This window comes from Thermobia domestica, chromosome 2, assembly GCF_964235325.1.
Source record: "Thermobia domestica chromosome 2, izTheDome1.hap1.1, whole genome shotgun sequence".
NCBI classification, from domain to species: Eukaryota; Metazoa; Arthropoda; class Insecta; order Zygentoma; family Lepismatidae; genus Thermobia; species Thermobia domestica.
Window position 1 is genome coordinate 201,140,678 of NC_137455.1, and position 14,192 is coordinate 201,154,869.

A 14,192-nucleotide genomic window follows, 5' to 3' on the forward strand; every position below is an offset into this window, starting at 1 on the left:
AAAATAAATAAAACATTATTAGCTATATTATAATGAAATGATGTTAATTAATTGTATTAAATGCCTGCTTAAATTTTTATTTAATAACCCATTGATTAATATGGTGAATTATTTTTCTCTTTCCTTTGAAGCGAGCTGGAATTTCAAAATTTTAATTTTATTGACTTCCTTAAACCTATTTAATGTTCCTTACTTCATAAAAAAATAAATTTTGTTATATATACTGTAATTTTCATAATCAACTTTATTTTACTATTATTAAATTTGTATATATAATGCACATTCATTATTAAGAACCGAGGAACATTTTAACTAGATTTGAAAAAAGATCAGTAAAATAGCGTTATTAAAATTCCAATTTATTTCAAAGATTATAAAAAAAAAATATTTCCTCATATAAATCAGTGGGTGAGAAAGATCATTCCGTAAATACTTAACACCGTGTCAACAATAATAATTTACGTCTTTCTGTAAATTCATAACTCGTGTTTTCCTCTTATGTATAATAACGAGACAATGAAGATATAATGTTTCAAACAGAAACACTAGTTTAAAGTAATAAAGAAAGGTTTCATTGTGTGTTTATGTGGAAGTAACTAAGGTTTACAAATGTTCTTGTCTCGGTTGGAATGGAGTTTGGTTTTTTTGGTTTCTCATGTGGATAATTTTACATGTTTAGCGATATTATCGCAATATAAAGTTGATTCCTAATACAAAGTGAATACTGAGTATTTTTTTTTCGTATAAAAATAAGCGGAAATTGTATTTGAATATTATTGTTCTTTACGCTGTTGCTTTTTATTTACTAAAAATCCGCATAATTGTACTTCGAAAGGAAACTTGCATATTTCCATGTTTTTTTTAATTAATCTGTTTTTTCTTCTTTTTCAGATTTGGCGGTGTGGAACAAAACCCTATCTCAAAGATGGAGAAAGCTTCGCCGACGTTGCGCTTCCTTCTCGAGCACTCACACTCTAAGTGCTCACCAGCAGCAACAACTATTGCAGTCCGGAGAGTCAGCTGTTCCTCCACGAGTTTCTGCCTCAACGGACGACTTCTTCAGAGATATGCCACCAGTAACACAGTTGAATAACACTTTGCAAAACAGCAGTCGTGCTAGTAGTGGTGTTGAGGAAGAAATGAATGGTCGTGATCCGGATACGGTATCCACAACGTCTTCGACCACATCTTCAAGGTTCGGTAGTGGACTCTTTGCAGATATGCATCTTTTACGGAATAAACTACAACAGTTTAATTTAGGGAGGCGTAAAAAGAGAAGTTTATCCGTTCACGAACCGGTTTTCTATGTGCCGTCTCCACTGACGACCAATGAAGACGATTGTATACGCGAAGATCTTACGGCATCTCTTCCTCCAATACGCATAGAGGACGCTCCGCGAAAACTATCTTCGTCTTCCTCCAAAGGAAGTAATAGTCTTCGCAGATTTTCGTTGGCAACCGACAAATTTATTAATGGATGTGCTAACAAAGAAGAGGAAGATAAGCGTAGTAGTAGCAGCTCCAATGATGGCCACTATCAACAAATGGACGGCGAGTTGGGTTCTGGCACTTTCTATGCTGACGGGTCTTCAACGGGAATTTGGGATTCGGGTTATTGTACAGAAACAAATACTAGTTCGCATTCCGATCTTGGGTGTACTAATGAAAAGGTTAAAGACAAACGATTGTCTAGCACACCAAATGGGTTTCCGTCTGGTGGTAGTGGTGTTCGTGCTAGTCGCTCCAGAAGATGGTCTCTTGTGGATACCTCAAGAATGAATGGATACGCCACTGCTCACGACGATTGCGAGTGGAAAGATTATTCTAATAACTATAACGATGACGATAATGAATTACAGAATAGCTCAGGACCACCGTCTCTTCTTCATACGAGGCATGTGGAGGATGCAGTACCCGAAGACATCGCTGGTGAATGTCGGGAGCAACAGTTGCAGCAACGTGAGTCCATCATGAGGCGAAGTATTGGGGAGCGATGCCAGTCGCATCCAGCGTTCAATGAATCTGATCATGTGGAACGTCAACGTAGCACAAGGCACCGTGGGAAGGATGAAATTCATGGTTTGTCTCACGCGTCATCACAAAGACAGGATATGACGTCACGCATCTCAGAAGACGAGGCGGTATGTACTTCATTAGCTTCTTAAGTTGTAGTTAAGTCTCTCCTATTATGTCTCTTCCTTCTATCAACCACTCCTTTTGTTTTAGTGATATGCCGTTGTTCCGCAATTGCACGTAAAGGCAATGGCATGTAACACTGTCTTCTACTTTTTTGTTTAGACATTCCTATCGAAATAATTAAGGAAGATCAGAAAGTATAGTTTCCGATTAAAATAATTGAACAAGGAGAAGTGTTCATTGATAGAAAGATGAACTTTCATTGCCCTTTGTATTTGAAAATTCGTGTGTATTCGAGTTTTCTCGATAATTCACATCACCTTCACTAAACTTGTCATTAGTTCACTCATTTCACCCCAATTCAATTTTTAGCATAGAGGTCGTGTTGACGACTAGTGCACATTAATTGAAATACCATTATGAGTCATACTTAGGGTTAGTATTTAAAAAAAAAAAAAAAGCTTCCGACTTGAATAATACTGGACACTTTTCCATCACAGATACATGGCATAAAGGGATTTTATCCTTAGATTTTCCGTGAAAACATACATTTATTTCAGTACATGACATAATAAAACGAATGTCGATTCATAGCTGATCAGTGTCATATCGGTAAGTTATTACTATGTCCGCTAGTGACACTATTCTCGCAGTACAACTGCATTGCCAATTGGTATGACATTTTTATGACGATAGCTATTGGTTTCTTGAACTTACAAGTTTTAAATTTAAGAATGAGTACGTTAAACACAAATCTACAAATTACGGAACAATTCTGCGTTCCGAAGAATTTTATCCGGACGCTGGAACACAACCTCGTAATAAGGAATAATCCCATAAAGTACGGGACGTATGCAAATCTTAGTCATATCATCAAGATGGTTTTCTTCCTCTTTTCGTGTATTTTTCAAGTATGAAAGTACTGTAACTTCAGCAGGAAGAGTACCTGCTTATCGTAATAACTTCGGTGTGAGTGTGAGCCGAATTGAGTGCAATTTCCTACGACTTCGAGATCATGTTATTAAAGTATATTATTAAAGTATATTCTCGGTCTGCATTAAAACGTTATTGGCAAAATAGTGAATATAGGCAAGTGGCCACTTTTCCCGACGACTATGCATTATCACCACGCTTATAAGTATTATTTCTATCTTTCATCACTAACAGAATCATTTTTCGCTAAACAAAATTTCTATCCACTACCATATTTCACTCACATCTTTGTAGTGTTATTCTTTTTAATATCGCTCATAAATATGAGTTTTCTTTTTAAACTTCTAATATTTTTACTCCACCGTATCTTTTATTATTTCCAAGCCCATGGCCGCCTGCAGAGGGCAAGGGAGGACAATTGCCCATCCATGGATTTTGGAAGGGGGTTCTGTTCTTCGAAATAGACGTCAAAGCATATTAGATATGATCACTCACACACTATAGTATTTAATGCACAGGGTATTATAAAAATTTGTCACAATATTGTGGGAATAAATTCCTCACAACAAAATAAGAAAAAAGTTTATATGGGCCTGTGGTCGAAAGTGCATACTTTCATAGCTATTCGGTGCCGAAAACGTGAAAAAACTAACTTTAAAGGTCTTATAGTTCCACTACTATAGGACCGATCATAGTGGGGTCAAGACATCACTGAGGAACTAGTATGTGAACTATCCAAATATCCATCTTTCAGAACTTCCGGTAGTTGCACAATCATTTTTAGAAAGGCAGTTTGGGAGTACTTGATCACTCTCCACCTACCTCTCTAAAAATTGGTGTGCAAGTACTGGAGCATTCTTAAATATGGATAGTTCACATATTAGTTCCTCAGTGATGTCTTGACCCGTCTATGATAGGTCCAGTAGTAGTGGAGCTATAAACTTTTAAAGTTCACTTGTTTCCGAAACTATCCAGTGACATTATATAACTCCGAAACTATCCACTTTTGAGTACAGGTTCATACGAACTTTTTTTTTTTTATTATTTTGATATGAGGAATCTGTTCCCAAAATACTGTTACACATTTTTAACACCCTGTATTTATATTAAATACTGTGAAGACGTTAAACAAAGATTTAATTTCATTTATATACTCTACTATACTACAGTATATTTACTGCAGTTAATAAGCTTGTGCAATATGCGTAAATATTTTTCGTTTTACATGAATGATTATGTGCATGCATGCATCAAGGTGTGTGCATTCGCGACTGTGGTTGTGTCCATCTCCTCCTTCCCCCATTCGAAAAGTAGTGCGAGCGTCCTTGTTCACGCACGAGAATACAGCTTCTTTTTAAACAGTGTTCTGGCAAGTTTCTTTTTCGCTTTTTAAAGATAATTCCAGTATTTACCACTCTCCCTACTTTCTTCAACACATCTTTATTAATTTTTCATTTCACAGTAATTTCGATTTTTAGCGTATAAATGCTGTTCTAGTCGAAAAATTTTTATGCTTTTATTTGAATATCTGAATACTTATTCGTTATTAGAATAATTATTCGTTATCCAAATAACGTATATTTGAAGAATCCATTACTCGAATTTGATAGCACTACTCCATACTCATATTTCGAAAGTCTTGAATCAATTTATATCTCTTCTGTGCTTCTTAAAGTGTTATGCTTTACACGAAATTTTTTATAAGTGTGTTTGGGTGAGTACGCAACATACAACAACATTCAAACTAAGGTCCCCCTTCCCACCTAAAGTCTTATTTCGCCATACGTGTGGGCTTTTGTTTTCCGTTTTACATTTCAGATTTGCATTAACAAATATTACCAAGGTACCGAATACCAATCACCTTGTTCTGTTCTCTCCCTCGCCGAACATTGTAGTTCACACAGCACTCTTCTTTTCAATTCTGTTATTTTTACCTTCAAGTATTTATTTATACCCCTTATCCTATTCAATTTTTCTTTGAGGTTTCTAACAATATTGCAGTATTCCTGCGAGTTCACAACAAGATCGTCTAAAGCAGTCTTCTACAGCTTAAAATAATAAACCTTCATGAAGGTGCACATGAGAAATGAGTAAAACTGTTATGTATGGACACTGAAAATATTGGGCTTTTGGCGCTCATGTTCGTACACAGCAGTAAACGCAAACATTTCTCCTCTTTTTCCCTTAAGGTTGGCTTAAAGAGACAAGTTTCGCCGGTAGATGTCACTACGGTCTTCATATCTCATGTTTTTTTTTTTAACCTTTCACGAAAATTCACGATATCTCTTACAAATTTCATACTACCGACTTCATATTTTTAGAGAATTAACTTCATAACCTATCGAAGGCAACAATCCGTGCCGATTTTTTATTTAGGAATTTCTTCATTGTTGAAACAGTATATTGTTAAAGATTTGGATATTCAGTTTCAACAATTAAGCCATTTCAACAATGAAGAAAATGCTAAATAAAAAAATCGGCACGGATTGTTGCCTTCGATACGTTATGAAGTTTCTTCTCTAAAAATTTGAAGTCGGTAGCTTGAAATTTGTGAGAGAAATCGCGAATTTTCGTGAAAGATAAAACATACATGAGGGAGATACGAAGACAGTAGTGACACCTATCGGCAAAACTTATCCATTTAAACCAACCTTAATAGAATATTGATAGAAGCATAATAGATTTTTTTTTTTACTAAATCCTAGGTTCAGAATTATATTTAGTTCTAGATAATCTCAAGTATTCTGGATGAAATATTTTTCTTCAATTTTAATCATTTTATTACCCAGATAGGTTGGAATGCAGATTACTAAGTGTTGAGGTGTAATAATAATGATTTTGTAAGATCGAAATTATCATCCTACAGTGGCGTGTAAACAGTATTTAACCCAGGGGCGTTATTTAGGGAGGGCAGGAGGGGGCAATTGCCCCCTCAAGAGTTTGAGAAGTGCATATACTTTAGTCGATGCCTACTAATATACTAGTACAAAACATGAAATTCTTATGTCGGTGGTGCTCTTGCCCCCCCCCCTCACCCCCAAGCAAAGTCTGAAATGACGCCCCTGATTTAACCAAGGGAGGATCGAACTCCCAAGTTCATATCGTTTCAGGATTTTTCTATACTATCTTAATATAGTAAATGTTTATTTTTTCATAATCTTATCGAATGAGGGGGGTAGTTAGAAACGTATGCTACTGCCTCCTTCTATATACGTATCTTCATAAGAAACTGCTGTATTTTTCTTTAGATTTTTCATTAGACCATTTGATACTTCTAGGGAGAGCTTAATTCTATGAGATCTTTTGTGAGAAAAACGCAAGTGGTAAAAACATTTATTCCCTTTATCTTCCCTGTTTATTTCAAAAGTTTTCTGGAATCTTAATTTGCATAAATCAGTACCTAAGCTAGCAAAACCTCTGTTACTCACAATACACATTTACCCCTTGAATAGTCAGTGCCATCTATAGATGGAGGAACGTTAGGTCTTTGAGAACTCCCCCTTCGCATGAATCACCTAAATGGTATTAGATTACTCTTGTAGACACTGTGAATGAGAGTCCTGTCATCAACAACTACACGGGGCCTATTTTTCACTTGACATTTCAATGATCTTAATGTGTGGGAGGGAGGAGAGTAATGAATCTCTTGAAAACGACCTTGAAGACGCCAGAGAGAGAAAGAGAGAGAGAGAAAGTGATTCATTTCCCATCCTCTTTCCTAGCTTGCTCTTTCTTCCATTTTTTCTTTTTCTTTTCTTGTCTTTCCTTTATTAAATAATCTACGAGTAAACTATTCCAGTACGATGACAGTTCAGAATTGCCAACTATAGCATAGTTATCTAAATCGCAAAACAATTTTAAAACATTTTTCAACATGCACTATCTATTTTTCCTTCTATATGGATAATTATGAAATGATACATCTGGCATAAACTGGCATGATTGTATTTTAGAAAAAGAAAAAGTCCCAAAAATCTTATTAAAGTATATGAATATTATTGGGCGCAGTAAGAGGAAACCACATTTAATTATATTACGCAGCTAATTGATATTACTCACGAGTCAGTCCCCTTAGCACACAGTGACGTAATTACGGGGGCAAACGGGGCTTGTGCCCCGGACGTCGGATTGGGAGGGTGCAAAATTAAGCACATATTTGGGAGAGCGTTTTAGTTTGGTTGGTCAGGAGACGCAAAGGCGAATTCTTGCCCCGGGCGATGTTAGCACACAATCCATCTAGTTGAAATTCGTGTACCAGGAGATTTTTTTGGATATTATTACGTGCAAAAAAAAAAAAAAGACCCATTCTGTTGTGTTGGGCAGCAGATCGCCATTACTCACTTCCCTTAACAATAAGTCTATTGAGTTGTAACTTCTACACTAATTAGGTTACGTTGTCAACTACAGTACATATTTGGAATTATATTATTTAAAAATTAATAATTTAGTGACATATTTCTGATATAAACTTGATATTAACTCTTCGTGACGGGGGCATATAGCCTCGATACTGAAGTCTCCATTAAATAGTCACTCTATTAATGTTAAATTCTAGTGGAAACCGTTTGTTTAGGAAAGCCAGCAAAAATATTGGCGAAAATTTTCATTTTACACTATATGACTGACTTTTAGAGCGTATGTGGTTGTACGAGGAAATTTACTTCCTGACTCATCAAGGTGCGAAAACTTACGCGAATAAATTCACAACACGAAGCAATTTACTTTCTTGTTTCCACATGGGTGATGCTTGAAACGCTTGCTGCCTTTTTGTGGTACGTTATGATTTCCGCGCTTCTCAACATTTTCGCACAGTTTCCGCGACATCTCATTTTGTAGCATTGATTATTATGTATTACTGATACTCTTCTTTTTGCTGTTTTTGAACTGTGTTTGCGTTCTGAGTTTAATTGGTGCGGCGCCTGTTACATTGGTACTGCGAGCCTAGCATGGGAGAAGGTATATATATTCCTTATATACATACATTTTACTGTATTATTCAAGGGAAGTTCGTTAAATTTTTAAAAGATATTTCATTCACAATCAACAGATTTTTCGCGTAAATTTTCCAAATAGCTGACAACGTAAGCTACGTCCGTGCCTATTATTTCTTACTTTTGCTGACCAATAGACAGTAACTCGCGTAATAGTGTGATAAACATGCTTGCTCACAAGTCTGGAGAAACCAATTACCAACTGAAGCTTTTAGTCGCTGATCTAGTGCTGTTCCCGGGTTCGATTACCGACGGATATCGCAGGGCGCATTACAGTGGTTCAGATCACTCTTATACTGTAGGTCTCATCCTGTATTGTCTCGCTGCTAACAAGATAATCAATCCAATCCAATCATTGAAACTTCTTTATCAAAGCATTTGCCAATTAATTTAAACTATTACCCGACACGAACGTTTCTTACAACTTAGATCTTTCTTAATTTTCTAAAGAGAGGGAGTTCAGTTATATTTCACGTGTCTTAGGATAGCACGTTTCTATGTAACTACAGTATATGGGTATGCTTGATATAGGCACAGCAAACATCTCTAACTGATATAAAAATTAACTCTATTCTGGGTCATCAGGGACAAACTTGATTTAATCAGTGATCTCAAACTAGGATCTGTAAGCTCAGTCCAAAGGGCTGCAAAATAATTAAATATTTTGTACTGTATTACTTTTTCTTGTAGAGTGTTAGCAGACAGAATCTAGGGGTGCAGAATATATTTTAAAAACTATAAATCTACTCTAAAATATAGTTTGTTACGGATCTGTAATGGTTTTCATTCAGTCGGTTCGCCCGAACTGGTTGTTAAAACTCCCTGGAAGTGATTGTTAAAATTGTCTTTTCTCCTCTAGATCTAGTACTTAAGGAAATAAAGTTAATTCTCTAGTACAGTACTATTTTTGAGAATCAATATTCAAAACATCAATGTAAAGATGCTATACAAGTAATCCTAGTCAGTATTATTGGTATCATTGGAATAAATAATAACAATATAATCATATAGTGATTAGATTAACACTAACTCAACATACTATACTGATCACAGAATCCATTGTTAAATAATAATTCTAATCATAGAACCGCTTGTTAAATGATTTTTTAGACATTATTTCGTATATGGGTGATTATAAGCTCCTATTTTATATAGAGGTCCTAAAGAAACGAGATCAAAGTTGTAAGAACAGGAAAAGTACGTATCATATTATCATTATAAATATACCCAACGACCAGATCGGTAGCCAGCCCAAAAATGTAGGGGGGCCCGGCTTAAGTTAGGGGGGGCCCGATCCAAAAATATTATAGTTCATCACCATATTATAGTTCATTTGCAAGCCTACCGTGAAAATTTAAGGGGGCTCGCAAAAATTTAGGGGGGCCCGGCCCCCCTAGACCCCCCTGGATATGAGCCTGACAACGACCATGCGACGATCGTGGGTATAGAAAGATTTATATAAAACTCACGTATCTGAATATTTGAACTCCTATAGGTTAGCAACACTGGGATAATTTAATACTGAGCGTATGGGTAGTGTATGTATGTGAATGCATACATCGTTCAAAAGATGGGGACAAAAGCGGTGTCTTTACAATGGACTCAAAAGATGAAAAAGAAGTCTGAAAAGAGAGGTCCAAAATGCCATACTCGTTTCCTGTTTCAATCAGGCAGAAGACGGTTCATCTGACAAGCGTTTTGTGTTCTTTTCATCATCACTTTCTTTTGTCATTACGATGTGTGGCTCTTTCGCTCTTTTCTTCCCCTTTGTTCTTCCATTACATGGATACACAAGACAAACATACGGTCCTCTGAAGTTCAATTAGCATATTTAAGAGAATCGAATTTGGTCTTCTCATCCAGTAAGGGAAGACGATGTATATGAGGCGATGGCCTCAGATCTAGTTCAGAGCAGTGAAGCAAAGTGATGATAACCATCCGGACGGCAGTAATTACAGTACTTATTTGGTTTATATATTAGCAGCGGTGCAGGAACGGTGCTAATTTGGGAAGAGTGCAAAGAAAATAATAATAAAAAACTAAAGCAGAAAATGAAATGTGTACTTAGTATCACTTCATCAAAATTTTTGATGTGTAGAGTCAACTATACACCAGTTTCTGTATCATTGTACATCAGAACAAGTGACGAGAACTTTCAAAAAATCCTGACACCCTACTGTTTTCATTGCGAAAATGGAAATAGACCTATTCAGTCATCATCAGTATTTGCTATTGTTGACAAGTTACTTGTCACAACTTAAGTTTGTATATAGAGAATCTCGTCGTCTTGACTTATTAATGGTGTTCTTAAAAAAAGCACCTATGAGTTATTATCTGCCTTTTCTCCCTTCTCTTCATTGTCATATCTTTAAGCACATCTCTCAGAATAAGATTTATTCCACAAGACCAATAAATTAAATAATAACTTTACAGCCGAGAGGGCAAGGTGGCTCAGTGGTAGAGCGCTCTGGTGTGAGAGGCACCTGGTTCAATTTCAAGCAATGTGAATTTGAGGTGGACAGCATCATGTTCGTGGATTTTCCGGTTTTTTCCCACATTGTCATTCCACCACTTTAATCAATCATCCGTCTCTTTTAGCTAAGAAGTCAATGAGGCATAAAAATTAAAAGTTTCATTTCATTAATTTCCCACCCAAGGGCATTTTCACAATATAAGAGAGATATATAAAAATAAAGTACGAAGGAATTCCTTCCTTATTTTATTCACATACCAATAAATCAGAGATAGTTATGCAACCGTGGTCGATGATACACCAGCAAAATCTCCTACAGTCAGGCCTTCTCCCACCCCCGAAAACAACGAGAATCACTTCAAACTTACTCAGTGGTTTTGATTTTCAACATTCACCCCCCTTCTGCAGGTACGAGCATGTGTTTTTCTTGAGTCAATTATAATTATTTTGATTTTCAACATTCACCCCCCTTCTCCAGGTACGAGCATATGTTTTTCTTGAGTCAATTATAATTATTCTGATTTTCAACATTCACCCCCCTTCTCCAGGTACGAGCATGTGTTTTTCTTGAGTCAATTATAATTATTTTGATTTTCAACATTCACCCCCCTTCTCCAGGTACGAGCATGTGTTTTTCTTGAGTCAATTATAATTACTTTGATTTTCAACATTCACCCCCCTTCTCCAGGTACGAGCATGTGTTTTTTCTTGAGTCAATTATAATTATTTTGATTTTCAACATTCACCCCCCTTCTCCAGGTACGAGCATGTGTTTTTCTTGAGTCAATTATAATTATTTTGATTTTCAACATTCACCCCCCTTCTCCAGGTACGAGCATGTGTTTTTCTTGAGTCAATTATAATTATTTTGATTTTCAACATTCACCCCCCTTCTCCAGGTACGAGCATGTGTTTTTCTTGAGTCAATTATAATTACTTTGATTTTCAACATTCACCCCCCTTCTCCTGGTACGAGCATGTGTTTTTTCTTGAGTCAATTATAATTATTTTGATTTTCAACATTCACTCCCTTCTCCAGGTACGAGCATGTGTTTTTCTTGAGTCAATTATAATTATTTTGATTTTCAACATTCACCCCCCTTCTCCAGATACGAGCATGTGTTTTTCTTGAGTCAATTATAATTACTTTGATTTTCAACATTCACCCCCCTTCTCCTGGTACGAGCATGTGTTTTTTCTTGAGTCAATTATAATTATTTTGATTTTCAACATTCACTCCCTTCTCCAGGTACGAGCATGTGTTTTTTCTTGAGTCAATTATAATTATTTTGATTTTCAACATTCACCTCCCCCCCCCTTCTCCAGGTACGAGCATGTTCTTTTCTTGAGTCAATTATAATTATATAAGGGGGCCGCGGTGGCTCAGTGGTAGAGCGTTCACCTCTGGTGCTAGGGGTCTCGGGTTCAAACCCTTCTCCCGCCAAGTGAACTTTGTGGTGGACAAACACCTTGTGCGTGGGTTTTCTCGGGGTTCTCCCGTTTCCTCCCACTTTCTTCATTCTACCATTTCATTCATTACTCATTATTACCGTCTCCTTTAGCCTAACCGGCATAACCGTGGGACGTAAAACTCAAAATTTCATTTCACTTCAATTATAATTATTTTGATTTTCAAAATTCACCCCCTTCTCCAGGTACGAGCATGTGTTTCTCTTGAGTCAATTATAATTATTTTGATTTTCAACATTCACCCTCCTTCTCCAGGTACGAGCATGTGTTTTTCTTGAGTCAATTATAATTACTTTGATTTTCAACATTCACCCCCCTTCTCCAGGTACGAGCAGAGCTCCTCCGTGGCTAAGCGGTTAGCGTACGCGCCTTTGGCGTGGGAGACCCGGGTTCGATTCCCGGCGGGAGCTCATGTGGTTCGGATTCCACGTTAATCAGTAGGTCCACGTCTCATATAGCCTCGCTGCTGAACGGGACGTTAAACTCAAAATCAACTCAACTCCAGGTACGAGCATATGTTTTTCTTGAGTCAATTATAATTATTTATTTTTATTTTTTATATGTTGGTAACTGGATTAAATGATTTTTTCTCCTCTATCCACCTAAAATGACTCCATTTTGTAGATACTCCTGTGATCGTCTATTTGTTCTTTGAAGGCCTTCAGACACTATGCAATCATTACATGCAATATCTCCTAATATTATCCTATGATGTTCCGATTTATGTTATTCCGCAAGCTATTTGTGTTCAGTGTCCATGGATATCCAAACAGATACAATAAACAAAAAACAAAAAAACAAAAAAATGTTAAATCTAATTGCTTTCTCTCTCTCTTTCTGGTCAGCAACCTTGCGATTGGTTTGACACAGCTTTCCAGTCTTCCTTTTCCTGGGCTAAACATTTGTTTTCTATGTATACTTTTTCTTCCCTAGATCTTGCATTATTTGGCTCTATATTTCAATCGGGGCTTTCCTGTGGGTATTTTTCCTTCTGCAGTTTCCTTTATACCTAATAGCTTGATTCCTCCGTGTCTCATACTGTGACCAATCATCCTATTTCTTCTTTCCAAATGCTCTCCAGTATATTCCTTTTTTTCTCCTATTATTTCCATCACTCCTTCATTTGATACCTCATCCATACATCTAATTTTTAACACTCTTCTACAGCACTATATTTCGAAGGCTTCCGTTCTCCATTTCTCCTATTCTTCTAGAGTTCATGCCTCACATCCATACAACACCACATTGCATCCATGTGCTTTTGTAAGCTTTTTTTAAATTGTATACTGATGTTTGCGGTTAGAAGCTTTTATTTTTCTTTGAATGCCTTCGAAAATACATTTTATTAGCTCCCGACTTAGAAAACTCATGAGAGATGCTCATAGGAAAACTTATTAAGAAGGGAAGTGTGCTTGTGTCAGGAAGCTATTGAAATATCATAACAAAGAGTGTTTTAAAATATCCTCATCCATCGTTTTGCTCATTTCTGAGGTTGCGACCTCATTGACTTCACTATAGTCACACGTCTAATGTACTGTTGCCACTTTGTACGATCTTCAGCTTTCCTTAAGGCATTCTGAAGAGGCAAGCCAGGTGTGTATTTTCCTTGCTCTATCCACTTATAGCGGGTTCTTTTTCGCCTTCTCCTGTCTTCAATTTTGCTTTCCATGAGGTTACATGGATATTACCTCCATCTTTTTGTGCCATATGCCCGAAGAATTGGAGAAGGTGATTCATAAAGAGACACTCTCAGAAATCTTTGAATTCCTCAGTGATAAATGCATTAGTTGTTCTTGCTGTCCAAGGTATACGCAACATTCTATGCAAACAGCACATTCCATATGCATAAATTCATTTTTTAGCAGATGTTTTCATGGTGCAAGTTTCATGCAGGGGCCACGGTGGCTCAGTAGTAGAGCGTCCACCTCTGGTGCATGGAGTCCTTGGTTCGATTCCAACTCGCGCCAAGTGAGCTTGAGCTTTGAGTGGACAAACACCGTGTGCGTGGGTTTTCTCTGGGTTCTCCCGTTTCCTCCCATTTACTTCATTTCACTATATCATTCATTTCTCCTCGTCACCGTCTCCTTTAGCCTAGCTGGCATAACTGTGGGACGTAAAACTTAAAGATTCCATTTCATTTCATTTTGGACCATGGAGGCATTTAAAAATATGTTTACACATTAAATGTA

The 14,192-nt window shown here is 36.7% G+C and overlaps 1 protein-coding gene across 4 annotated transcripts in view; it reads left to right on the forward strand.

Moving 5' to 3' along the window:
• The window catches only part of LOC145678355 (uncharacterized), a 231,622-nt gene that overhangs the window by 192,700 nt on the left and 24,730 nt on the right, over positions 1-14,192 (forward strand). For all 4 annotated transcript variants that reach the window (XM_081748409.1, XM_081748410.1, XM_081748412.1 and 1 more), the window contains one exon: positions 892-2,141. In XM_081748409.1, the coding sequence (XP_081604535.1) occupies positions 892-2,141 (1,250 nt within the window). The remainder of the gene's footprint in view (positions 1-891; positions 2,142-14,192) is intronic.